This window comes from Kogia breviceps, chromosome 2 (genome assembly GCF_026419965.1).
Source record: "Kogia breviceps isolate mKogBre1 chromosome 2, mKogBre1 haplotype 1, whole genome shotgun sequence".
NCBI lineage: Eukaryota > Metazoa > Chordata > Mammalia > Artiodactyla > Physeteridae > Kogia > Kogia breviceps.
In genome coordinates this window covers 37,799,438-37,825,762 of record NC_081311.1, presented here as the reverse complement: position 1 = coordinate 37,825,762, position 26,325 = coordinate 37,799,438, and the positions used below count along the sequence as shown (strand labels likewise).

The 26,325-nt window shown below is 39.2% G+C and overlaps 1 protein-coding gene across 4 annotated transcripts in view; it reads left to right on the top strand.

The window, feature by feature from the left end:
• The window catches only part of STAMBPL1 (STAM binding protein like 1), a 46,041-nt gene extending 26,449 nt beyond the window's left edge, over positions 1-19,592 (top strand). For 3 of the 4 annotated variants that reach the window (XM_059053293.2, XM_067025090.1, XM_067025088.1), the window contains 8 exons: positions 900-975; positions 2,690-2,785; positions 5,138-5,495; positions 6,557-6,681; positions 8,630-8,767; positions 14,312-14,424; positions 15,919-16,018; positions 17,252-17,574. In XM_059053293.2, the coding sequence (XP_058909276.1) occupies positions 900-975; positions 2,690-2,785; positions 5,138-5,495; positions 6,557-6,681; positions 8,630-8,767; positions 14,312-14,424; positions 15,919-16,018; positions 17,252-17,308 (1,063 nt within the window). In that variant the 3' untranslated portion in view covers positions 17,309-17,574. Of the gene's footprint in view, positions 1-899; positions 976-2,689; positions 2,786-5,137; positions 5,496-6,556; positions 6,682-8,629; positions 8,768-14,311; positions 14,425-15,918; positions 16,019-17,251; positions 17,575-19,444 lie in introns of those variants that run through there. The other variant, XM_067025089.1, reaches the window with a different exon arrangement.
• Positions 19,593-26,325: the final 6,733 nt, after the last annotated feature.

Here is a 26,325-nt window from a genome sequence, read left to right as displayed (position 1 = left end):
TTCTTATTTGAGAGATAAGAGTTATAATACCGTTCCTCTGTATTCTATAGATGAGATGATGAGTGTATGTGTGATTTGTAAACAACAGAACATCAGTAGTTATAAGGTATAACATATTCGTTGATCAAAAATAGTATTTGCTCTAAGAGCTTTTCATTCATTTAACAAATATTTATTGAACGTTCATTATGAGAGGGACACCATTCTACAGGCTAAGAATACATCAATAAGGAAAAAGCAAAAACAAAACCAGAATTTCCTACCCTTGTGGAAGCAATATCTTCACTTTACCTGGAAGCAATGTACCTGGTTTGCTGTACTGATTTCCTTTCATTTTTATTGTCCCTTGTTCCTCAAAAGGTGATGAAAAATAATTAACTCTTAATTAGCACCACCTAATCCATTAAGGATTCTGGCTGACAGTTGTCTGAGTTATGAATTTTCATTTAAGAGTTTTTAATATAGACACCATGGCACTACTGATTCATCAGTGGCCCTTTGAGTCTTTCAGTGGTGAGAAGGGGTTACATCCATCTTTCCAAACTCTTAACCTTTTCACATGATCCTCAGTGTTGCCAGCATTACACATAAGTAAAATGATGCTCAAGTGGGATATAGTGCCGAAGACCCGAGAAAAACCAAAGTGATGTGGTCTCTTCAGGGAGCATCCCAACTTTAACCCTCTTAACCTCAGTGCTTACTTTGCTGAGCTTAACTACCCTGTGATGCCAAAATCATACTTGGGCCAACCTTCGATGGAAAGGCAAATGGAAAGAATATAGGTTAAATAATGTTATTAACCATGTCCTTTTTGAAAAGGAGGCTCATTCTCAAATTAGAAGCCATCATTGAGCTTTTTCTGTCATATAATGCCAAGGACGTGTTTTCTTTTTCTGCAGTTTGTTTGTAGAAAAGCTTCCTAACCATCGAGATTACCAGCAGTGTGCAGTACCCGAAAAGCAGGATATTATGAAGGTATTGTGGGATAGACTCTCCCCCGGGGGGTTCAAATGTTCCACAAGTATCCATTATGGATTTATCCCCTTCCTCTCCTCCTCTGTCTCATCCTCTCACGAGTTTAAGCACAAAAGATTTATTCCATTAGCTATGATGTTTCGATCTCTTCCTGGACCTTTAATCATCATTACTGTGGGATGTCTACTTGAAACGAGAAAAAAAAAAGAAAAGATCAAGAATGTACTTAATCATCTTAAGACGTGAAGAAGGAATTATTTTATGATTCCTCCCAGAGATTGAGAGAATGGTTGTCTATTTCCCCATACCTATTTGAGACAGTCATTTTGACTGGTTTTGATTATTCCATACAATTCTGAACCCAAAACCTATTTGAATATCAGTGTTGATTATTAAGGCAGCCACAAAGTTCTAGCCATTCTCTTCTTATAGTACTAGCCTATGAGACAGTAAAGTGTTTAGTGAGTGGCCTGAAATATTCCAAAGGAAAAGGAAGGTTGTTGAAATGTATTTATTTACCATCAACGTTTGCTGCATATATAGTTCCAAATATCTTTAGCTAAGAATATATCCTTTTAGATAACATTTTAAAATGTTTTCCATTTATTTGTCTTAAGTAGTTTGGATTGATTTTATATGATGGAAGATAAAACAATGTATACAAAGTCAATCACAGTATGAAATTTTAAATTACTCTCAAAAAATATTTTACCACATAACAGAATAAAAGCTTTCTTACCACCTGTGTCAGGCCTGGGGGTGCCTGTAAGCAGAACACAAATTTTTGTCAAATGGTCATCTACATTTAAAAATTTCTGTACACTATCTGAAGGGTCATTCATTATCAGGCCTTTGAGTAGCATTTCCCTTCAATTCTCTTGTTCACGTAAACTCAGAAAATTCTGTATGGAAACCAAGGTTTTAGGCTGCCAAGGTGACTCTTTTACTCTAATTTAGAGTTATTCTTATTTTTACTTGTAGGGAAAGAATTCTCTAAAAGCATATACATTTTCTGTTTGTGCTTGAATAAATGGATGGATGGATGGATGGATGACAAAAGATTGGCTAGAGTTAGGAGTTTTAGTACTAATGAGGCCATTAGCTAGTTGTATGACACTGGACAAGCCTTTCAATCTCTCTAGGCCTTTGTTTCCTCATCTCTACAAAGGTGGGTCTGGTGGGTGCTTGGACTGTATCAGATTTTCCTGCATTATGAATCACTGGGAAATTGTTTGAGATCCAGATCCCAATCCCTTCTCTAAACATGTTGTCTCAGTAGGTCTTGGGTTAGGCCTGGGAATCTATATTTTTATAAAAAGTGCCTCAGCTGCTTTTTACAGTCTGTTAAACCTAGGGACCCCTACTTACGGTATTCTCTGAGGTCCCTTCTAACTATGATGCCATAAAATTTACCTACCATGGCATGTGCAGTTATAAACCCACTGCCTAAAAATGAGGTACCTACTAAACAAAATGCTTATTTAACCAGTAAAGTCAGTAAAGGTTTTACAAAGGGGATAATTTTTTCTCTTCTTTACTGAAAAGTTATATTTTATAGCCCTAGAAAAGATTGATTTTTCCACAATCATCTTTGGTTACTTGTGTCTTGATTTCTAATGCACATACCAGCTGTTTTTCTTTCAAAGCTGATGATCTGAAAGCTGACTATACTGAAAATCCCACTAATCAATATGTATGTATATATTTTTAAAAGAAACTGAAGGAGATTGCATTCCCAAGGACAGATGAATTGAAAAAGGACCTTTTAAAGAAATATAACGTAGAATACCAAGAATATTTGCAAAGTGAAGTAAGTTCAATTGGTATATTTATTGCATGACTGTTTTCTGTGCAAATATTTTTTGAATTTCATTTTAATGAGTTTTTCAAATGTCATATGCATTCAAATTAAAAATTAAAAATACAGTGATGTAAAACCCATAAAAAATTCATGTTGATATCCTGGTTAAGCATTTGCACCAAAGATGTGGTATTTTTATTTCCTGACAACATCTAATAAAGTGAAGCATTAGAAAATAGACATCTTACGTGATTTAAACAGAGCTTTTTGACCAACTCTTGCCAATGTAATCTTGAACCAGATGGCTGCTCTTCAGCAATGAAAGGAGACAGTAAGAGAGGTAGGTAGAATAGTATATGGTTTCTGATGTGTCTAATTATGTATGCCTTGGAAATGTGAATGTGATTCTTAAATATTATAATCAGTATAACATCCAGATGGATTAATGGCTAACCATATGAGTGAAATGTAATCATATCACCAAGGGGTGATGGCTCCTGGATTCTTATTAAATAGAGAGTGAAAATGAAAATGATGTCTGAGACTGAAGGGCATCAAAAGAAGAAGCTGACCAGTCAGTCTATAAGATACTCCAGTTCAACACTTGAACTCTTAATGTTTACAGCATAATGATAAAGGTTGTTTTGCTTTTTTTGTTTGGCTCTGTGTTTATGTGCTTTGGAAGTTGTCACTTTTACTGACTCTCGTCCAACCTTGTTACCTTGGAGTGTGGTCACAGGCCTTCTCTACTTCCTTTCGTATGGCTAGAAGGCAGGTTTGAGTGAGCTGTTTGCACTGAGTGACAAGGAATGTTGAAATGAGAAGATTTCCTCCCGTGTGGATACTGATGATTTGATTTGAACTATAAAAGATAAAAGTGATTTTGGCAGCTTGGACAGAACAGCAGGAAGGGATTTAACTTAACTTAACAGCCCAGTTAAGTTCCCTTCCCTACTCAGCAATGTGCATACTGGTCCCCTCAGGAGCTCTCTGGGAGGAACAGCCTCAGCAGTTGTTACCTGGTCTGCCTTTGGTGACACCAATTACTTCATAGTCCACAGTAGGATCCCAAGTATATGACATGTAGACATCTTTGGGGGACAGAATGGCAGGCTTTACGCCTGGGAGAGATGAACAGACACACTGATAAGCCTTTGCTACAGGCAACACTCACATCACCTGGGAGCCTGTTGGAATGCAGATTCTCAGGCCCCGCCCCAGACCCGCTGAAGGCCAGTCTGCTCTGTAACAAGACCCAGAGTGCATATCAAAGTGTAAGCTGATATGCTGTAAGTTTACACTGCTGTGAGCTCTGTCCCCCACCCCACCCCTGCCTTATAGTAGCTCCCAAAGTCTAGTTTTCATCAAAATTATTTGGGAAGCTTGTTAAAGATTTATTCTCTGACTTAATAATGCCTGGATATTTTTGTTAAGACTGGGGAGCTTGGGAATCTTCATTTTTAACAAAACTCCTAGTGGTTTGTTCTGATAGAGTTGATTGGACCACCTTCTGAGAACCATTGGTTAGTGATTCCCCCTTCTCCATAAAGTTGCAGCAGTATGAGTTATAGAGTCAAATGCAAAAGGTTCTAGGGTGGCACTGTCCCACAGAACTTTGTGTGATGATGGAAATGCTCTATTTGGCACTCTCTGATATGGGAGGCACTAGCCTGTGGTACTTCAAATGTGGCTAGTGAGAACCGAGGAGTTGAATTTCTAATTTCATTTCATTTTAATTAAACTTAGATAGTCACATGTAGCTAGTGGCTACTATATTGGACAGTGCAGTCCAGGGTGATATAACTATTTCTGAGGTATGGTCTGATCAGTCAGGCTGTGCAGACAATCCTGACTTTGATTTACTAATATTTAAAAGCACAGGAGGGGGCTTCCCTGGTGGCGCAGTGGTTGAGAATCCGCCTGCCGATGCAGGAGACACGGGTTCGTGCCCCGGTCCGGGAAGATCCCACATGCCGCGGAGCAACTAAGCCCGTGAGCCATGGCCGCTGGGCCTGCGCGTCCGGAGCCTGTGCTCCGCAACGGGGGAGGCCACAACAGTGAGAGGCCCGCATACCAAAAAAAAAAAAAAAAAAAAAAAGCACAGGAGGGTGGAGGGAACTTGATTGTCCTGGCCTGTCTCTGGTAAAATATGAGTGGATTTAGGCTGCTCCCGTAATCAGATTAAGGGGCTTTTGCCACGATGTTATATATTTTCCTGGCAGTCTCAGGAGTGTCCCTGTGGGCATATCGCAGTATCTAGCTGTGTCTCTCCGTCTGCTAGAAGATTGAAACTGTCTAATCCCAGTTTGATGCTTTTGCCTTGGAAACTAACCTTTTCTTCTGGCAACCACATTTTTTTAGAACAAATATAAAGCTGAAATTCTCAAAAAACTGGAGCATCAGAGATTGATAGAGGCAGAAAGGAAGCGGATCGCTCAGATGCGCCAGCAGCAGCTAGAATCGGAGCAGTTCTTGTTTTTCGAAGATCAGCTCAAGAAGCAAGAATTAGCCCGGAGTCAGATGCGAAGCCAGGAAACTCCAGCACAGTCAGAGCAGATTGATGGGAGTGCTTTGTCCTGCTTTTCCACACACCAGAACAATTCCTTGCTGAATGTATTTGCAGATCAGCCTAATAAAAGTGATGCAACCAATTACGCTGGCCACTCGCCTCCCGTAAACAGGGCCTTAAAGCCAGCTGCAACTCTAAGTGCTGTTCAGAGTAAGTGAGGAAATGCACCCCACAAGACATGGAATCCCCTCTAATGGAACCGTATTTCTGTGACATCTGGGAGGGGTCTCCTCATTTTATTGTTAGTTGTGGTAGTTCCCCTACATGATGTGATGTGAATGACAATAGCACCTGACTTTTGCTATATGTAACCTCAGAATTCAGGAAACGTGATTTACCCCCTGGTAGAACAGAGACTCCATAATAAACAGCACTGTATTTGATCGTGGTACAGAGATTTTAAGAGAGCAAAATTCCGAGCATTTTTTTTTCCTTTCATGTATTTTGACCAAGAAGCACTGAATCCTAAAGGTAAACACACTGGAGAGGAAAGAAGATGCTGGAAAACTTGTTTGTTCAGAACCTTGTTTAGTCATTAAATTTAAATATTTAGCATTTCCCTGGCCCGGGAGGATCTGTACACATGGGTGTTAACCTCCAAGGGGGTTATGTGTTTCTGCCAAAAGTTAGTGCTGCCTGGACTGCTACATCAGTGCTGGCAGCTTTCCGAAACCAAACGGGAAAATTTCCCAGCAGACACTGTTAAGTGGAATTTATATTTCCATTTATTTTGAAAGAGTTGTGATAAGCAACCATTTTATAAATTACTCTACTGCCAGTTACTTCCAAAAACATGGTGCTTTTACCTAATGATCACCAACTTTCATAAGATATAAGTAACACATGGCAAACACACAAAAAGATTTATCCTACCACTTATAGAATATGAGATGTAGTCTATGCAGCCTATGCACTTTGTGCCAAAAGAAAACACACACATACATGTAAATAGTTGATATAAGGCACAGAGGTGTAAAAGTGCTTGCACCTTCCCACTTGTGTTTGAATCATTTATATGCAAGGGGTAATTTTACCTTCCTTCTAGTCAATGTTCACTTTTACAAGTTTTAAAATGAAATACAGAAAGTGGAGCACCTGATTATTTCATTTTTGAAATTTATATTTACCTGCAGTCACTCGCTAAAAACAGTTTTGAAGGATAGGATGTAAGGTTTGTTCCTTTTGTTTTTTCTCCCTTTTCTGTTTCTTAGATTTAGTGGTTGAAGGACTGAGATACGTCGTTTTATCAAGAGATCTTTGCCACAGATTTCTGCTCCTGGCAGAATCTAATACAGTGAGAGGAATAGAAACCTGTGGAATACTCTGTGGGAAACTGGTATGGTCTTTGTTTCATATCTTCCCTGCACAGGATACTTTCAGTAGAGCTGGCTTTCTTGTGATAAGCTGAGCAGAACAAAAGCACCCTAAGTTTCGTAAACATTGTGAAATTAACCTAATATAGATTAATTTCGTAAAACTACTGTCATTATTAATGGAATTATCCTTCTAGAAAATGGATTGTAAAATTTCAGAGATACTATAAAAGTTTATTGTAAAGAACTAATCAAACCGTAAGTTAAATCTTTGTTTAGGAAAAGGGTGGCTTTCAGATTTTCAGATTTCCAGAACCATCTAGTTTTCTGGATCAAATTTCCGTTGCAATTGTTAGTTTCACATATACTCCTATAATTAACTCAACCTGCTTTTGTCTGTGGTAGGTATAATCTTGCCACCTTTTTTCAGATACATGCAGAATAAAGCTAGGGTTTTGTTGTTTTCTTTAAGGCAGCAGTTCCAACAAACTGAAATCTTATAGCACAGGTCATATTTAAGTATGGAAGATTTTATCAGAAATAAGTGATGAAAGACAATATCAGACTAGAAGGAGATAAAAGAGAGAATATACATTTAATTTCCTACTTCAAGAAAGAGGAACAGTGTTTCTTTGGAAGTGCCTTTGTACCCTCTGTGGGGTATCAGTTTGTATTTCTAAGTGCAGGCACATTTTCATCCCTAAACATTTACTTGGGAACTGTTATTTAACTGAATAAGATGTTTCATTCAACACACATTCTCCTACTGTATTCCAGTGTTGAATCATCACGTTTCCCCCAGGGCAGAAGAAACACAGGAGACAAGTAAAGGGGAATGACCTGCCATCTCCTCTCCACAGCCACCTTCTTTGCCCTGCAGGGGGCAGTATGCTATGGATGCTTCTTCCCCAAGACCACATGTTGTACTTAGTTTGATCCACTCATTCATTGATTCATTCTTCATTCATTCCTTCATCAGACAGGCATTCAGTCGCCTACAACAGCTTCAGTCTTTGCCACATGATGCTTAGAAAGAACCAGAGAGATGATTAATTATAAATGGAGCTGGGTGCTCTCAGTGGAAGTGCAGGGAATCATGGGAAGGTGTAACTGGGAAACCCTGCCTGGGAGGGTCAAGAAGGGGTTCCTTGAAAGCCGTTGTTTATACTACATACGTTTAGAATACATACAGTTAGCCATAAAAGGAGGGACTGGGATGGAGAGAAGTGTTGTAATCAAGGCCAAAGGAATAGGGCCCAGTTTGCAGAAGTGCCCTAAGACTACAGACAAGATGGTGCTGTGCAAGGATGGACAGCTCCTCACCACACAAACTTCTTTTTTCTGAGGATCCTATCACTACTTTACAACCCTCTTCCTTTCAAGTCTGATCTTTTACCTAAGGGTGGGGCAATTTGTTTTTCCTTTCTCTTTATCTGATTGCCAATCCAAAACATTACCTTAATTATGAAAAAATCCCAGTGAATTCCACCCCTCCCATAGTAGAAGAAAATCGTAAATCTTCACGCAAAATTAAATAACAATTAATAAACTAAAAACAAGACCATCAACCTTCACAAACCTTAGAAATGTCCTTCAGTCAAACCACAAAATTATTTAATTAGCATCTCCCCACCAAATAAACCTGCTGCTGTTTTGTTCTGATTTTTTCCATTGCAGATGTAATATAACACACCATTATTTATTAGCTAAACTTCCAGGGAACAGCCCAGGATGCTAATTCCTATTTATGATACATTTTATATTGTGCAAATGGGTTTCAGCCTCCAAACAACTGACTCTCAAATTTTTGGCAGATGATCCGTGTTCAAGCATGGGGCTTTGTTTTTGAATTGCGATGGGTTGGGGTGGGAGATTGATGATGTAAGCGGTCTTGTCAAAACATTATACTTCCTACTCAGGCTTTTTTTTTCTGTCAGATGCTTATTATTCTCTTTGCTATTTGTTTTTCAGACGCATAATGAATTTACTATTACCCACTTAATCGTGCCAAAACAGTCTGCGGGACCAGACTATTGCGACGTGGAGAATGTAGAAGAATTATTCAGTGTTCAGGATCAACACAATCTCCTCACTCTGGGATGGATCCATGTACGTTTCACCTTTTGGGTTTCAGTTTATTTTATTTTTTTTTTGGCGGGCTGTTTTCCTTCTGGAGGAAGTTTAGCTTAAGAAATAGTTTCTTATTTTTAAAATTTTCAAGTGTAATAAATGTCATCGTTTTAAAGCATTTTCTTCAATGTTAGGCCGTGTCTACATCTGTCAAATCCAGATTTGGAGAGGGCTATAGTATGCTTTTTCCTACCATCCCAAGTTGAAAGAGAGATGAACATTTGGAAATCAGCTGACTTGTTTTGATGATTTTATGTAGTCTAATGGAGACCTAGGCAGGTTTTTAACTAATATGATTAGACAATTATTAACATTCTCTTTCCCATGGCTGTGGGTCTAAAGTAAACTATTTTAGGAAAATTTCTGAAAAGGTCTCTTTTAAAAAGGTGTTTGTACATATCAAACAGGGACCTTACCCTCCACTTCACCTCCCCTACAGGCCAAGGATGTATGCGTCTCTGTATAAACAGCCACGGAGTAGGGCCAAAAACATTGGGTTCCAACATCCACCAGGCCACCATAGGAGCAGGAAAGGCCTTACAAATCAAAAGACATGAGTTTAAGTATCAGCTCTGCTAAGAATTCACTATAGGAATGTTGGCAAGTTATTTAAGCAATCTGAGCATCAGCTTTATCATCCATACAGTGGGGACCATAATAATGGACTTCATGTGATAGTGAGATAATGTCAGTGAATTTCTTAGCACATTTTTTCTAGGAACTCAGAGTATTGTAGCTTATGATATTTGGTGATGATATGGTACTTTTCCTATCCATGGTTTCATCTATCTGGGGACATTTTTCCATTCAGTCTCTCACATCTGGGCCTGGGGTAGGAACAAGTCATCTCACGGCATGAGGTGCTAGTCAGGGTTTCCTGGGCACATCCTAGGGACCTCCAAGGGCCTCTGAAGAGTGAGAGGGAGCCATTTCTTATTTTACTTGCTTTATAGAGAAGTATTGAGGAGGGGCAGGGCACACATCCTCACCCACACCTCAACACACACACACACACACACACACACACACACACACACACACACACACAGTCACCAAGCTTTTGGTGTTTTGTAATTCAGAGGGCAGAGGAGACTAGTCCTAGCTCCACCTGCAAATTACTGTGTGCCTGTACAGTCCTTCGATCAGGACTCCTAGCGTCCTGTTTCCAGGTTCCCTCATTGATCCAGTTAGGGCTAATGAATGCCTTCTTTCCCTCACCGATTTGTGTGAGCTATAAGCAACATACTAGATGTGAAAGCCCTTTGAAAACTATAAACCACCTCTCAAATACAAGAAATTATTTATAATGAAGACTTTGCAAAAATTTTCTGTATGTCTGTTTGTTTTCCTTACCAGTATGCACCTTACTGTTTGCTTAGAAATTGGGTAATTTTAAAGGCATTATTTAGTTTAATGTAATTTTCTGTAACAAGAATGCATTTTAAAGGAAAACAAATTGTAGCAAAGCAATTGTAACATAAACTGAGAAAGAATGACAGTTAAATTACACTTATATTGAAAAGTCAGTTTTAGTTTATCTCATAAAATATTTCCCAGATCAGAAACAAAAGATTTTCCCTTATGACATGTACATATAATGTATGCAATAATGAAGTCATTTAAATAATGAATTTAGCATAATTTTAGAATCCTAAGACTTTGCTTTTTCTTAATTTTACCATGTCAGATTGTTGTGGTTCAATGAAATCAGTAACATGTTTTATTTCTAAACTTCAGTGGTTGTAATGACTTTTTGTGATGTTTTTTATTGGCATAACAATAGCAACAAATTCCAGAGCTAACATTTTTTGGATATAAATTGGTCATAGGAAAGAAAGGTTGAATCAGAATCAGACGGATCCGGATTTCAATTTAGACATCTCAGCTTAACTAGCTCTATGCCCTTCAGCATGTTATTTACTCTTCTGCTTAGCTCAGTTTCCTCATCTGGTAAAATGGAGATAATAACAGCACTCATCTCATCTTGTAAAATTAATTCATGGAAAAGTGATTAGTTCAGTGCCTGCAGGTTATTCAATTGTGATAAATGGCATCAGCTGCTGATGTTGTCATCATCGTCATTACCATCAGCATCATTTTTATCTCCATCGAATCGGGGCATGGGATTAGAGCACCATTCTCCCATGGGAGACCTGTCCTTATTGGAGCTGGAGTGATTCCTCTTGGCAGAAATGAAGGACTCAGAATATCTTAAGGTGCAACACAAAGACACAAAACAGAAACAATGAAAGCAAAACAAAAACAAACAACAGAATGTCTTTCGCGGGCCTCTCACTGTTGTGGCCTCTCCCATTGCGGAGCACAGGCTCCGGACGTGCAGGCTCAGTGGCCATGGCCCACTGGGCCAGTGGCCCAGCCGATCCGCGGCATGTGGGATCTTCCCGGACCGGGGCACGAACCCATGTCCCCTGCATTGGCAGGCGGACTCTCAACGACTGTGCCACCAGGGAAGCCCCAGAATGTCTTAACAGTGTGCATTCAGTCTGGAAATAAGTTGAAGGGAGAGTGATTTGTCTGTTTGACAATCTGCTTGCTGCCTCCATAGCACTAGAGCTTCTTTGAACACTTCTTACTATTTCATAAAGGCATAGAAGGCTCTATGTATGAATAGAAGGTCTTCACTGAATCAGGTAACAGGCAGTCAGACCCTCCCACTCATGCCCTCACTAAAGATTTGGGCTTTAAAAGTTAATTTCTATTCTTCAGTTGATCTAGGTCTTTGCAGACCAATAGTTGTTTTTTCCCTGCCAAACATTTATCTTTCTATAAGTAGGTATCAATGGATTTTACCTTCATTTTATTAAATAAAGTAGAAAGGGGTTTTGAAATCTTGCATTTCTTCAACAGATCATAGTTATGTGTAAAGGCATGAAGCGGTTTCTATGGGCCTATGCCCTCTAGTTAATAATGACAACATGAGACAGTCTCTTCAGTAAGACATGCTGGCAAAAGTGTAAAACAGCTACATGTAGAAGAATGAAATTAGAATACTCTATAATGCCATACACAAAAATAAACTCAATATGGATTAAAGACCTAAATGTAAAAGGGGATACTATAAAACTCTTAGAGGAAAACATAGGCAGAACCCTCTCTGACATAAATCACAGCAAGATCTTTTTTGATCCACCACTTAGAGTAATGAAAAAATAAAGATAATAAATAAATAATAAACAAATGGGACCTAATTAAACTGAAAAGCTTTTGCACAACAAAGGAAACCATAAACAAAAGGAAAGACAACCCACAGAATGGGAGAAAATATTTGCAAATGAAGCAACTGACAAGGGATTAACTCTAAAATATACAAACAGCTCATGTAGCTCAATATAAAGAAAACAAGCAACCTAATCAAAAAATGGGCAGAAGATCTAAATAGACATTTCTCCAATGAAGACATACAGATGGCCAAAAGCACATGAAAAGATGTTTAACATCGCTAATTATTAGAGAAATGCAAATCAAAACTACAATGCAGTATCACCTCACACCAGTCAGAATGGGCATCAGAAAATCTACAAACAGTAAATGTTGGAGAGGGTGTGGAGAAAGGGAGCCCTTCTACACTATTGGTGGTAGCGTACATTGGTACAACCGCTATGGAGAATAGTATGGAGGCTCCTTAAAAAACTAAAAATAGAACTACCATATGATCTAGCAGTCCCACTCCTGGGCATATATCTGGAGAAAACCATAATTCAAAAAGATACACGCACCCCAATGTTCATTGCAGCACTATTTACAATAGCCAGGACATGGAAGCAACCTAAATGTCCATTGACAGATAAATAGATAAAGATGTGGTACGTATATACAATGGAATATTACTCAGCCATAAAAAAGAATGAAATAATGCCATATGCAGCAACATGGATGGACCTAGACATTGTCATACTAAGTGAAGTAAGCCAGACAAAGACAAATATCACATGACATCACATACATGGAATCTAAAAGAAAATGATACAAATGAACATACGCAAAATAGAAATAGACCCACAGACAGAAAATAAACTTATGGTTACCAAAGGGGAAAGGGGGAGAGAGATAAATTTGGAGTTTGGGATTAACATATACATACTACTATATATAAAATAATCAACGAGGACCTTTTGTATGGCACAGGACACTCTCCTCAATATCCTGTAATGACCTATATAGGAAAAGAATTTGAAAAAGAATGGATATCTGTATAACTGAATCACTTTGTTGTACATCTGAAACTAACACAACATTGTAAATCAACTATATTCTGATATAAAATAAAAATGAAATTTAAAAAATGACAACATTACAATAAAAAGCAATAACAACAGCAATCATAAAAGCTAATGATTTTGATTCCTTTCTCTGTGCTAGGCACTGTTTTAAGAATCTTACATGGATCATCTCATTTAAGTTTCATAACAATCCCATGAAGAAAATGATTATTATCCTTATTTTACAATTGCTGAAATAGGCATGAGGAGGTTATGGAATCTTTGCAGTGTCATACAGCTAAGGGAGCTCATACAGCTAGAGAGCGATGGAGCCAGGACCCAGCATGATGGGAATGTTGGATACATGATTTAAGTGGTCGCATCCCGTTTTCAAGGGTGGTTGGGGTTTGCTGTGAATTACAAATCATGTGGGTGCACGTGTTTGTCTCTCCTAAACACAGGTCTGTATATAGCCCCAAACCTGGAAGACAGCTCTTTTTTTTTTTTTTTTTTTGCGGTACCCAGGCCTCCCACTGTTGTGGCCTCTCCTGTTGTGGAGCACAGGCTCCGGATGCACAGGCTCAGTGGCCATGGCTCACGGGCCCAGCCGCTCCGCGGCATGTGGGATCTTCCCGGACTGGGGCACGAACCCGTGTCCCCTGCATCGGCAGGCGGACTCTCAACCACTGCGCCACCAGGGAAGCCCAGCTATTTTAATTTACAGTCTCCCCTTCCCTCCCGTCATGCGAGATGAGTCCCAAACATCTTCAACACCTTGGAGAGCTCTGTTCCCTCATCTGTAGGGAATGGGGATCCATGAAGGGATACCAGCATAGTGTGGACTGTTCAGCGAGACTTTTCCTTTTGTGTCCATGGTGTTGTGTGTAAGTATCTGGGTTTCCAGTCACGGTTCTTCTCCTTGCAAGTAAGTTCCTTAAAGGAGTCTCAGGATCCTCGTACGTAAAACTGAGACACTAAGTATCTCCCAGATGAGTTGTGATGATTAAATGAAGATCTATGTAAAGGCTTTGGCAAATTTTCAGTTTTATGTTTCCCAATAAGCACAAAGTATGTAAACACTCCCAAGAACCTCTTCTCAGAGTCGTAGTTATTCCATAGATGCATAAAGGGAAGGATGATGTCAGCAAGACATTTTCAGAATCCTCATTTGATTAATGATGGTAAAAAAGAAAAAGCAAATAAGGAGAGTTTGTTCTTGGCATGGGCTCTGACTTTGGCCAGCACTCAGCTATTGATTGTCAATAGGATGGTCCAATAAGAGTGTCCTCTTTTCTTTTTATAGACACATCCAACCCAAACTGCGTTCTTATCCAGTGTTGATCTCCACACTCACTGCTCTTATCAGCTCATGTTGCCAGAGGCCATTGCCATTGTCTGTTCACCGAAGCATAAAGAGTAAGTGTGACTATTGAGAGGGTTCAAAGACCCAGGCTTTGTCTGGGTCTGCTAGGTTCAAGTGTGTCCACACACCAGGTTGTAGCACTTGGATAAGTAGGCAAACCATGCCCTTGGGAAGAAGAGATTGGTGCCTGCTGGCTTCCATAACTTGTAGGTCTGCCATCTTTTGCCTTTTAAGGTCCTTTCTGTGGTAGAATTACTGGTTTTCCTTCTTTACATGACCTTGAAGTGGATAAAGCAGATGTTATTCCAGTTTGCCGTCTGAGATCTTAGTTCTATTGTATGATTTCTGCTGTGAGAAAATTTCCAGCCTTGGGGAATTCCCTGGAGGTCCAGTGGTTAGGACTCTGTGCTTCCACTGCAGGGGGCACCGTTTCCATCGCTGGTCTGGGAACTGAGATCCCACATGCTGAATGGTGCGGCCAAAAACAAAAAAAAAAAAAAAGAGAGAAGAAAATTCCCAGCCTTAGCTTAATTATCTCCAAAAACCTTCCTAAATTTGGAACACAATGACTATCATAGCATGATTATGAGCAGAGGAGTCAGACAAACTGATATTGGAATCCCGGTTTGATACCTGACCACTGTGAGCCTGTCTCTTCATCCCTGATACTTATCCATCACAGATTGATGTGAAGGTGAAACTAGATGATAGTCCACATTAAGGGCTTACTTAGCATAGTGCCTGACACCACAGCCAGCAACTCAGCAAACATTTTCTGCAGCTATAAATGCTATTTATTTCTCAGAAATATTGCAGGTTCAGTTCCAGATCACCACAATAAAGCAACTGACACAATAAAGTCAGTCACATGAATGTTTTGTTTCCCCAGTGCATATAAAAGTTATGTTTACATTGTAGACTATTAAGTGTGCAGTAGCATTATGTCTAAAAAAACAATGTACATACCTTAATTTTAAAATACTTTGTTGCTCAGAAATGCGAATTATCATCTGAGTCTTCAGCGAGTATAGATCACTGATCACACTTTACCATAACAAATATAATAATGGAAAAGTTTGAAATATTGTGAGAATTACCAAAATGTGACAAAGAGACGTGAAGTGAGCAAATGCTGGATAATGGCTCCAGTAGACTTGCTCAATGCAGAGTTGCCACAAACCTTCAGTTTGTAAAAATGTAGTATCTTCGAAGTGCAATAAAGTGAAGTACAATAAAATGAGATGCACATGTATTAGAGAAATTAGAAATATCCATCACCTGTAATTTCCTCCTATGGGGTCTCAGCTTTTCTCCCAAGGTCTCACACAGCAGTTCAGGCACTTGGCAGTAGCATTGGTCTCTTCAGTCTTCCTCTAGGCCGTCAGCACAACACTGGTTTAAAAAAAATCACTGTAAAATTTTTAGTTTGTCGTTTCTTTCTCCGTTCCATTTGAAGAATATGTATGCTTGTGCCATTCAAATGAAAGCATCTGGAAAGCCCAAATGATCCTTAATTTTTGTACCATTTTTTTCACTCTGAAACTTAGCACCGGCATCTTCAGGCTCACCAATGCTGGCATGCTTGAGGTTTCTGCTTGTAAAAAGAAGGGCTTTCATCCACACACCAAGGACCCCAGGCTGTTCAGTGTGAGTAGACAACGTTGGTTATTTTTTGCACATAGTGTTTATTTTTCACCCCCTCCTTTTTTTTTTTTTTTTTTGATTGAAATACAGTTGATGTAATGTGTTACTTTCAGGTATACAATATAGTGACATTTTCATACCTTATGAAATGATCATCATAAGTCTAGTAACCATCTTTCCCCATACTAAGTTATTAAAATATTATTGACCATATTCCTTATGCTATATATTATACCTCTGTGGCTTAAAAAGATGTGATATATATATATATATATATATATATACACACACATATACATATATACACAATGAAATATTACTCAACCATAAAAGAAATGAAATCTTGCCATTTGCAACAACGTGGATGAATCTAGAGGGTATTATGTTCAGTGAAATAAGTCAGAGAAAGACAAATACCGTATGATTTCACTTATATGTGGAAGCTAAAAGGCAAAACAAACAAAACAGAGTCATAAATAGAACAAATGCATGGTTGCCAGAGGGTTTGCAGGTGAAATAGGTGAAGGAGATTAAGAGGTAGAGACTTCCAGTTATAAAACACATAAGCCTCTTTTTTTTTTTTTAAGGAGAGAAATAGTAGCAATATAATATAGGATAAAACACTTTATTGCTTAGTTTGGAATTTTCTTATCTCATAAAATTAATCAATCTTTGTATTTTCTTCTGATTTCTTGTCATTACTATTTTACTTACAAAAGAATGACAGTATTTCTGTAGCAGAGTTGATTAAAAGTTTCCTTTCCATTTACGTATCTGTGTGATACTTAAACAATTAACAGTTTTCTCCAGGGTCCCAGCAAGCAAATGATTATTAAAGAAAATGATACTAAATGTGTCCTAAATTATTTCTGCTTGATATGGCCAAATTAGTTTCTCATAACAGTTCAATGAAAACTGTAATCCTATTTTTTTGATTAGCTTTGTATAGCCCCAAAGTAACATTGTTTGAGTACATCTTTTTCTGTTTGCTTGACTGTTCCCTGGCTGTGACATCAGAGAAACAGTATTTTGAACTTAGAATTTATTTAAAATGAAAATTACTTGCACCTTTTGTAAACATTTTCTTGTTGTTGAAAATGAATGCATATGATTGTATTTGTTCTGAGTGGAAATATTTTTAAAATTAGAAACATTTTAAATTAGGAAATTCATACTCCTTCCCTAAAGAGAATCATGCTTAACATCATGAGGTAAAGCCAATTTTTTCTTTCCTAGATATGCAAACATGTGTTGGTAAAAGACATAAAAATAATCGTACTGGATCTGAGGTGATATGTTCCGAAGATTAGCACCGTCCACGCCAGACACTTACCCATGGACCTGTGGTTGCTGGATTTTCTTAAGATGTTTCCAGAAATGACTGACATTTTATATTTATACATTTTAGATCAGAAAGTTTGATATTTATTACTTTCGCACATTTTGAAGCTTTCTTTTTGGGTTGCTTTGTCTCAAGAGAGGTTACAATGGAGTTAAATCAATACCTATCATGTGCCCAAATACTATGACCAGATAATAAATTGTGCCATAAACAACAATATGTCTGGAATTTTTAAACTTTTTTTTGATGTATAGTGGGTGTACAATATTACGTAAGTTTTAAGTGTACAACATAGTGATTCACAATTTTTAAAAGTTATACTGTCTGGTAGTTTTAGAGATCTCTGCATGTGTTTTCAGAGCTTTAGATGTTTTGCTGTATTATTTTTATTCCTGTAAAATGTAGTTCCACATAAGAAATTCTGAGTACCAGGGTGTTTCCAAGACAGGCCATATGTTTCTGAGACTTTTCCCTGCGGTGGTCGAAGAAGGATGTGAGAAGAAACACGGCTGCAGACAGTTGAGCCCATCGTGTGTTTTCAGTGTCAGCAAATCCTGGCTCAGAGTCTGTAGTCAATTTTAGTGTAGGAGACCAGAGCCCTGAGCTTCTACTCAGGGATCAGGTGTCAGAGGGCCTGAGATAGCCGATGATTCATTAACTTGATTTAGAGGACTAACAGCAGAGACACTTGAGAGAGGAATAAAAAAAGGCTCAGATGGAAATGTAAAGCCTATTTCTGTGAAAGTCAATAGGGATGACAGGGAGAAGAAATGAGGTATAGGAAGTACTGATAATTCTCAACCAAAAAGAATAAATAAAAGCATTTGGAAAGAACATTCATAATTAAAAGTATCTATATAAACCAAGGCACAAGGAATAGGAAGAAAAATATGTTTAAACTCAATAGGGTATCATAAATACAGAGTTATAATATGACCAAGGCTTGGAATGGAATTTGTGACTGGTACCCAGATACTGAAGGCATTTACCTGGATCAAAAGATAATAGATTAATAGAAGGAATGGGGGACTGATGGAGTATGTTGGCAAGTTGAATTGGTAGGAAAACATTATGAAGAAAATGTAGCCCAAATAAAAGGAGAGAAGAATGGAAGTCAAGCTAATCCGATCTAACCTTCCCTCTTCCCAATGTTTTGTGTGCCAACCTCAGCTTTCCCAGACTTTGCTTTCCTCCTGGCATTATATCTGAGTTGCCTAAATGATCTTGTTTGCATGTACTAGCATCCACTTTTTAGTTCAAGGATTTCTGTATTCCTAAGAGGAATATTCCCTGCACTCTGTGCTTAGACGAGATAACATTCCTCCCCCACTTGTCTCTTCCCTAATACAGGTATCATGTCACCTAGCTTCTACTCTAGTTCTCATTCATAAAGAGCCTACTGTGGGCAGCTCAGTGACTTGTTTCTGCCTATGACAACTTGTAGGCTTGGAGAGTTCAGGTCCCAGCCTCCAGAAGCAAGAGCTTTGCCTGCCCAATGCACTTGAGTCTATAGTCTCCGACAGCTAAGGTCATATTAACTCTGCGAGCCTGGCTCCACGGACAGCCCACTTTCCCCCGAATGATGCTGTCCTCAATGTCTTAGCACTTAAGGACAGCATGATATTCTGACACACTTGATCACAGGAAAAGATTATGTAATTTATTCAAGTAACCATGACTGTCAGGACTAGGGAGAGTTGAGAAATGAATGATATCCTCAGGGTGGAAACCAAAGATACAGTAGTAGACCAAGAGGATGTCCAATGAGAGGTATCTGATGAAAAAACTATGGCCATTGAATGGTACCTAGAGATAGAAAGGACTCAATTGAAAGCCAAGAACATTTGGCTTCTTAGATTTCTGGAGAGAATACAAAGAGCTACTCTGAGCATTCAGAGCCAGTTATATCGCTTCTGAATAGTAAATTAGAAGGGAACTCATTTTTCATTAAAAAGATATATCATATTCCCTAAAGGAGTGGGGCATTATCGGCATTTTTATTCCCTTGCAAGGGGAAGCAAAATCTCAGACCTGAGACGAAGTTCGAAAAGCTGCTCTTGAAGGGCGTGTGGTTTTCTTATTGCCAGGTGCAAACCCAACTAACCAGACTTCCCAGGAGGACCTTGTCAGAGAGCTGAAGGACTCCTGGAGGCTGCAAATCTATGACTCGCCCTGCGTGGAAGAATGAGTTCCTGATGTTCTGTGTCTGAAAGAGGAGCCATCAGAGATGTGGCCACGCCACCGAGGGCTGGTGGGCTGGCCGTACGCAGAGCCCACGTGAGTCACCGTGGAGGCCCGTATGAGTGTGGGTGTGTGTGTGAGTGGGTGTGTGTATGACCATAGCTGTTCCCTGGAAGAGCTTCCTCTGGAAGATCTCATTCCCAGCAGGCAGTGCAGCTCCCTCTTTTGAATATGAATCCATTCCAGGGCCCCAATTGCCACTTCCTTACCTTCGAAGGCAAAGATAGTTCATTTCTTTTCAGATTTGTGCTTCTGTAGAAAATGAACCAATTACGCCTAAGCTTCCTTTGTATTTTTTAAAAAAATTTTATTGGACTAGCTTCTTTTGTATTTTTAAAAAATTTTTATTGGACTAGCTTCCTTTGTATTTTAAAAAATTTTTTATTGGACTATAGCTGATTTACGATGTTGTGTTAGTTTCTGCTGTACAGCAAACTGTATCAGTTACTTATATATATATATATATATATATCTCCACTCTTTTTTAGATTCTTTTCCCATATAGGTCATTACAGAGTATTGAGAATTTCCTTTGGTTTTGAATGCTAGTCTGTTTGTACTCAGTGCCTGGCACCTGGTATGTATTTGTTATGGGCTGAGCTGTGTCCCCCCCAGAATTCACGTGTTGAAGTCCCAACCCCTAGTACCTCAGAATGCGAATGTATTTGGAGAAAGAACCTTTAGAGAAGTAATTGAGTTAAAATTTGGCCACTAGAGGGGGCCCAAATCCAATGTGACTGGTGTCCTTACAAGAAGAGATCAGGACACAGACACAGAGGGAAGGCCCTGTGATGACACAGGGAGAAGATGGCCTCTACGGGGAGAGAGGCCTCAGAAGAAACCAAATCGGCCAACACCTTGATCTCTTACTTCCAGCCTCCAGAACTGTGAGAAAATAAATTTTTGTTGTTTAAGCCAACCAGTCTGTGGTATTTTGTTATGGCCACCCTAGCAAACTAATATAATACTCAAAAAATATTTACTGAATTTGTTTTCTTTTTTCCTCAGAGATGGAATGGAAATGACTTTCTTTGTTGTCATGCAGAAATCATTCTCTTCTCCATAGACCTTGGAGCAAAGCAGGATATCTGTGGATTATTCTCAGCTGCTGAAGTTATTCTTGGTTTCTTTTTAGTAGAATTTTACTTGTGGAAAAAATGGCATTATATTTGAGATACAGTATCAGTTAAGGCCACATCCTAGAACTGGTTCAGTATCTTTCCCCCCAATTCATCCCCTGCTGCACCCACTTCGGTCATGCTGGAAACTGCCTTATTATAACGGTTTGGACTTATATCGAAATTTCTGTTGCAAAACCAGCTACAGTTCTCCCAAATGTGGAAAGCAGATGTTTCTCTTCCAGCATGTCTTGAAGAATTTTCTAGCAAGCGAATGTCTTCTGTGAAAAGGATGCTTGAGAAATGTCATGTATTTGGCAGAGATAAAGGAAGAAAAGTAAACTTTCAGCTCCTTATTCTTAGAAGACATTAGCTTGTTATTTATTGTGAAGACACCAATATGCAAAGAACTCTTCTCTGTTTTTTTTAAGAAACTTGTTTCCTTTTCTAACATCTTGGCTCTTCACAAGGCAAGAATATATTTTTCTTGGGGGCAGCTGACAAAAACTTTAGTTTAGTTAGTCTGGGGAGATGCAGAGGATGAGGAAGAGAAAACAGGAAAATGGAGAAGGCCCCTGGGGGAGAGAGGGTAGGATTAGAATACTGTAGACCGCAGGCCGGCTTTACTTAATTTGTTTGAAGTCAATGTCTTGGACATTATCTACACCAAAAGACATTCTAAAACCAAATGGAGACAAATAGTTTAGTTTAGTTTTGTCCTGTTTTACCTCTATCAAGGAGGATTAACTATTCATCTGCATCGAGTTAACCAGCGTTGACTGTGAAAAACTAAAATTGTGCACTCAAATTAGTCATTGTCTGGGTGCGTCCCAGATGTATCAATGTAATGAGTGGTGAATCTGTATTCTTGAGTCCCAAGAGGATGTTTAAAATTCCTCTCTTCAAATTTTCAAGAAAAAGCGTTTATAGCTTGTTCAAAAAATAAGCTCCATTTTGTGTCCGTCTAATATGAAGGCTGATGAACAAGAAAAATAAACAACCAGAAGAAATTTACTCTATTCTTGACTTCGGGCAAGGTTTCATTACCTACAGAAATGAGGTGTGTGAATTAACTGATGTTGCGGGTTTTCTTCAGCAATAAAGCTTTGTACTTACTGACATTTTTTCCAGGGCAATGCATAATTTTAATTTTTTTATTAAAAAGTAATGTATTGGGGTGAAATTCACATAAAATAAAATTAACCATTTTAAAGTGAACAATTCAGTGACATTTAGTACATTCACAGTGTTGTACAACCATCACCTCTATCTTGTTCCAAAACATTTCTATCTCTCCAAAGTGAAACCCCTTACCCACTAAGCCATTTATCCCCATTTCCCTCCCCCAACCCCTGGCAATCATCAATCTGCATTCTGTTTCTATGGGTTTTTCTATTCTAGAGATTTCATATAATTGAAATCATAAAATATGTGAACTTTTGAGTCTGGCTTCTTTCACTTAACGTAATCTATCCACATTTTAACATATATATCAGTGCATTCCTTTTCATCCATTGTATGTGTATACAATTTGTTTATCCATTCATCCATCAATGGACATTTGGGTTGTTTCCACCTTTTGGCTATTGTGAATAGCACTGCTATAAGCATGCATGTACTTATTTGTTTGTACAAGTTTGTACAAGTGCAAACGTGTACTTCTTTCAGTATATGTTTTCAATTCTGGATATATATTTAGCGGTAGAATTGCAGGGTCACATGGTAGTTCTATGCTTACCTTTTCCACAGCAGCTAAACCATTTTATATTCCCACCAACAATGTACAAAGTTCCAATTTCTTCACATCCTTGCCAACACTTATTTTTTTTATTATTATAGCCATCCTCGTAGATGTGATGTGATATCTCATTGTAGTTTTGACAGAGCAATACATTATTAAGTTAATTCTTTTAAAGCCAACTTTTAATAATAAAATCAGAGGTGATGATGAAGGCACCTGAGGTTTCTAGAACCCACTCTCATCACAGTCTTACTGTTGTGGGTGACCAGTCCCAGGCCTTTTATCAAGTTCACCAGCACCAAGTTCAGAAGCAGAATTTTATTTTATCAAGGATGGTCAACTATTTGGGCTGCAACCAACTAGAGCCACAGTAATAGCGCTCTAAAATACTACTTTGCTTTTCATTAAATGCAGTGGTGTATGAATTCACAAGAATATTACATCAGAACATCCATCTGAAATCACAACTTTTTCTGTTTTTAAGAATGAGGGCTAGTTCTAAATTTGAAGGATACGATTCACCTGCTTAATATATTTAAGTCTGAGTAGGTGATGCCATTTCGTAAAGTAAGGTTGAAGTTCAATGATTTTAGGCCATTTCTTAAGGAGTTTTAGATTGTAGCAGATGCAGAGAGATCTAAAGTGGGGAGGAAAGAAGTGATCCAAGGAAAGGACTGAGGAATAAGGTTCAAAAACTGAATGCGCAGGGAAAGAAATAGAAGACATGATCTAAGAGGAATATGAGAATGTGAAAAGGACATCTTTTGATTTGGTGTAACTACAGTGCTTTTTCTCCAACAAGAGGAAACTTGCTTAAGGACCCCTGAGCTTTAGGCCACTGAAAACTGTCATGAACTACTCTACAGAGGAGCCTGTGTCATATCTGTTTTCCTTGAAGATAACATGTTACAAAACCAATCAGGCAAATGGTAATCATTTATATTCCCTTCCATCTTTAAGGGGCATGAAGTTGCCACATAAAGAACAGTCTGGAATAGCCGGAGCCATCAGGAACAAATTAGAGTGAGAGATGGTGGTTTTAGGGTGTTCGTTTCCCAGATACATTTCTGAAATTGAGATGAAGAATTGATTTAACCTGTAAGAGAAAATGCTCGGGAATGGCAAGTGAATCGGAGATAACAAAGTTCTCACTCAGCGTTGCCTTAATAGCTTGTAATCGGTGTCTGATTTCAAGACAGACATTTCACAGAGAAAATGTTATGAACTCTACTTTGGAAAATTATAGTCAAGTATAGTCGTACTTCTAAAGTCTATGTGTGGGTTCAATTCTTTGTGCTCTCTTTTCTGCGCATGCAGCATCCTCTCCCATCTCTGGGCCTCTGCCTGGAACACATTCCCTATACGCCTGCTTTTTTTTTTTTTTTGTGGTACGCGGGCCTCTCACTGTTGTGGCCTCTCCCGTTGCAGAGCACAGGCTCCGGATGCACAGGCTCAGCGGCCATGGCTCACGGGCCCAGCTGCTCCGCGGTATGTGGGATCTTCCCGGACCGGGGCACGAACCCGTGTCCCCTGCATTGGCAGGCGGATTCTCAACCACTGCGCCACCAGGGAAGCCCACGCCTGCTTTTTTTCCTAGTTATCTCTTACTCTGTAAACCTCTGCTTAAGCACTACTTCCTCAGGGAGGCCTCCCCTGAGGTCATAAGAGCTCATACCCCGTATATTTCCACTTTTGTAATCCTCACGATGCACCCTAGCTATTTGTTTAATGTCCATTTTCCCCACAGATTGTAAGTCCCATACAGACAGACCTTGTTCTTTGTATCTCTAGTATGTCCCCTTCAAACATTACCTGAATTGACTTGGTTCTCCCAGGAATAAACATTACTTAAACATCTGGTTTTCATTCTCTGATGCAGAAGAACCACGTCCCCAGCTGTCCCATCTCCTTCTCTCTTTTTTTTGTCCGATCTTTTTGAATAAGCTTAGTTGCAGTCAGTGAGTGTATTGGCCCAGACAGCCCCCTCCCTTGCGGGAACTGCAAATTCTTTTCCAGGTTGTATGTTTGAAATTCTGCTAAAAATACTCAAGCTCGGCCTGACTACACAAATGATGCCGCACAGACAACAGAGAATTATTCCTTTTGAAAAAAATAGCGCTTCCTTCTGTCCATATGCTCGCAGCAAAGTTTGCATGATGTGGATCAATGTTATTAAAAACACATGTCATCTTCAGGGGCTGTCTGGGCCCGTTCTGGGAAAACTGGTGGTCATAGGAGAAGTGTTAGATAGAGTGTGGTTTGCTATTGTTCGGGGAGAGAAGAGGACTCATGAAGCAGCCAAACCTGCCTTGTTGCTGGGTTTACCTCCTCTGGAGATTCACGTGAGGCTCATCAAGAGATGCTGCCACCTGTCCAGTCCTCCAAGTCATGGGCATCTGTGGCATGAAGGGGAGGAGTTACTGATCTATGACTGGGAGAAGGTGCTTAGGCACTGCGGCTGGGTGCTCACAAGGAAAGAACATTTCACTAATGCACATTCGGTGGGTGGTTCAGGTTTTCCTGATTTTTGCCTCGGGCCACGCCAGTTTCCAGATGAGACCGTTCTAAACGCCCTTTTCTTTACCGGAGAGCTCGCGCCCTCTGGTGGTGAATGTGAAGTACAACACTACAATCGTAAGTTCCTTAACCACTCTTGCCTCGGTTGCTCCATCCGTAAAAAGGCCGTGAGAATATCCAATCCATAGGGCTGTTGTAGGATAAAATGAGATCCTAATATAAAAGGCTTGGCAGGATCTGGTCATGACAGTTACTCAGCACATGCCAGCTCGTATTATTTGTAGTATTAATTAATCTTAATTGGCTGAAGCTACAGGGCAGAGGAGACCAGGGGAGGCTTGGATTTTCTGGACCAAACAGGCATTAAATCTTTGACTCCGAGGTCTTTGCAGTGAGATGCTTCCATGGACGGAGATCAACTCCTAACTCCCAAGGACAGCCAGTGGCTGCTGACCACACTCAGATGTTTATACCCAGGAGGACCCCCAGCCGGGGAGCTGCGAGGATCCTAAACAGCCTGGGCAGAAAAGTGCTTTGAGACAAAGACGCTTAAGGGCAGGGAAAGTATTTTTATACATCTTTGTACCTCCTGGGCCAACTGGGTAAAAGAGAAGTTGGCAGCTCTCCTATATAATGATATTAAGGGAAAACTTCTGTTTCTTCCTCTATAAAATGTTTGGGATTAACATATACACACTGTTATATAAAAAATAGATAACCGGGACTTCCCTGGTGGTCCAGTGGTTAAGACTCCACACTTCCACTGCAGGGGCCACAGGTTCCATCCCTGGTCGGGGAACTAAGATACTGTGTGCCGCGTGGTGCGACCGGAAAAAAAAAAAAAAAAAAAAAAAGATAACCCACAAGGACCTACTGTATAGTATAGGGAACTCTACTCAGTATTTTGCAATAACCTATAAAGGAAAAGAATCTGAAAAAGAATAAATATATATGTGGGTATAACTGAATCACTTTTCTGTACACATGAAACTAACACAGCATTGTAAATCAACTATACTTCAATAAAAAATTAATGTCAAAATAAAATAAAATGGGCATGATAATAATATTTTCCCCAAAGAGTTCTGAAGAACAAAGGAGTAAAGACATGTGTGAATCCCTTAGCGGTGATGATTGACACCAGTGGTCCTTGGAAAGTATTGTTATTTTTCCCATCCCTTCTGGTGTGAAAGTAACTGTAGTATCATTTTCAGAGACGCATATTGATTAGGAGAAGGGAAACAGATGATTTAGATATGTAGTGAGATTTTAGAGCACTGTTTCTGTTTTTTTTTTTTTTTTTTTGCGGTATGCGGGCCTCTCACTGTTGTGGCCTCTCCCGTTGCAGAGC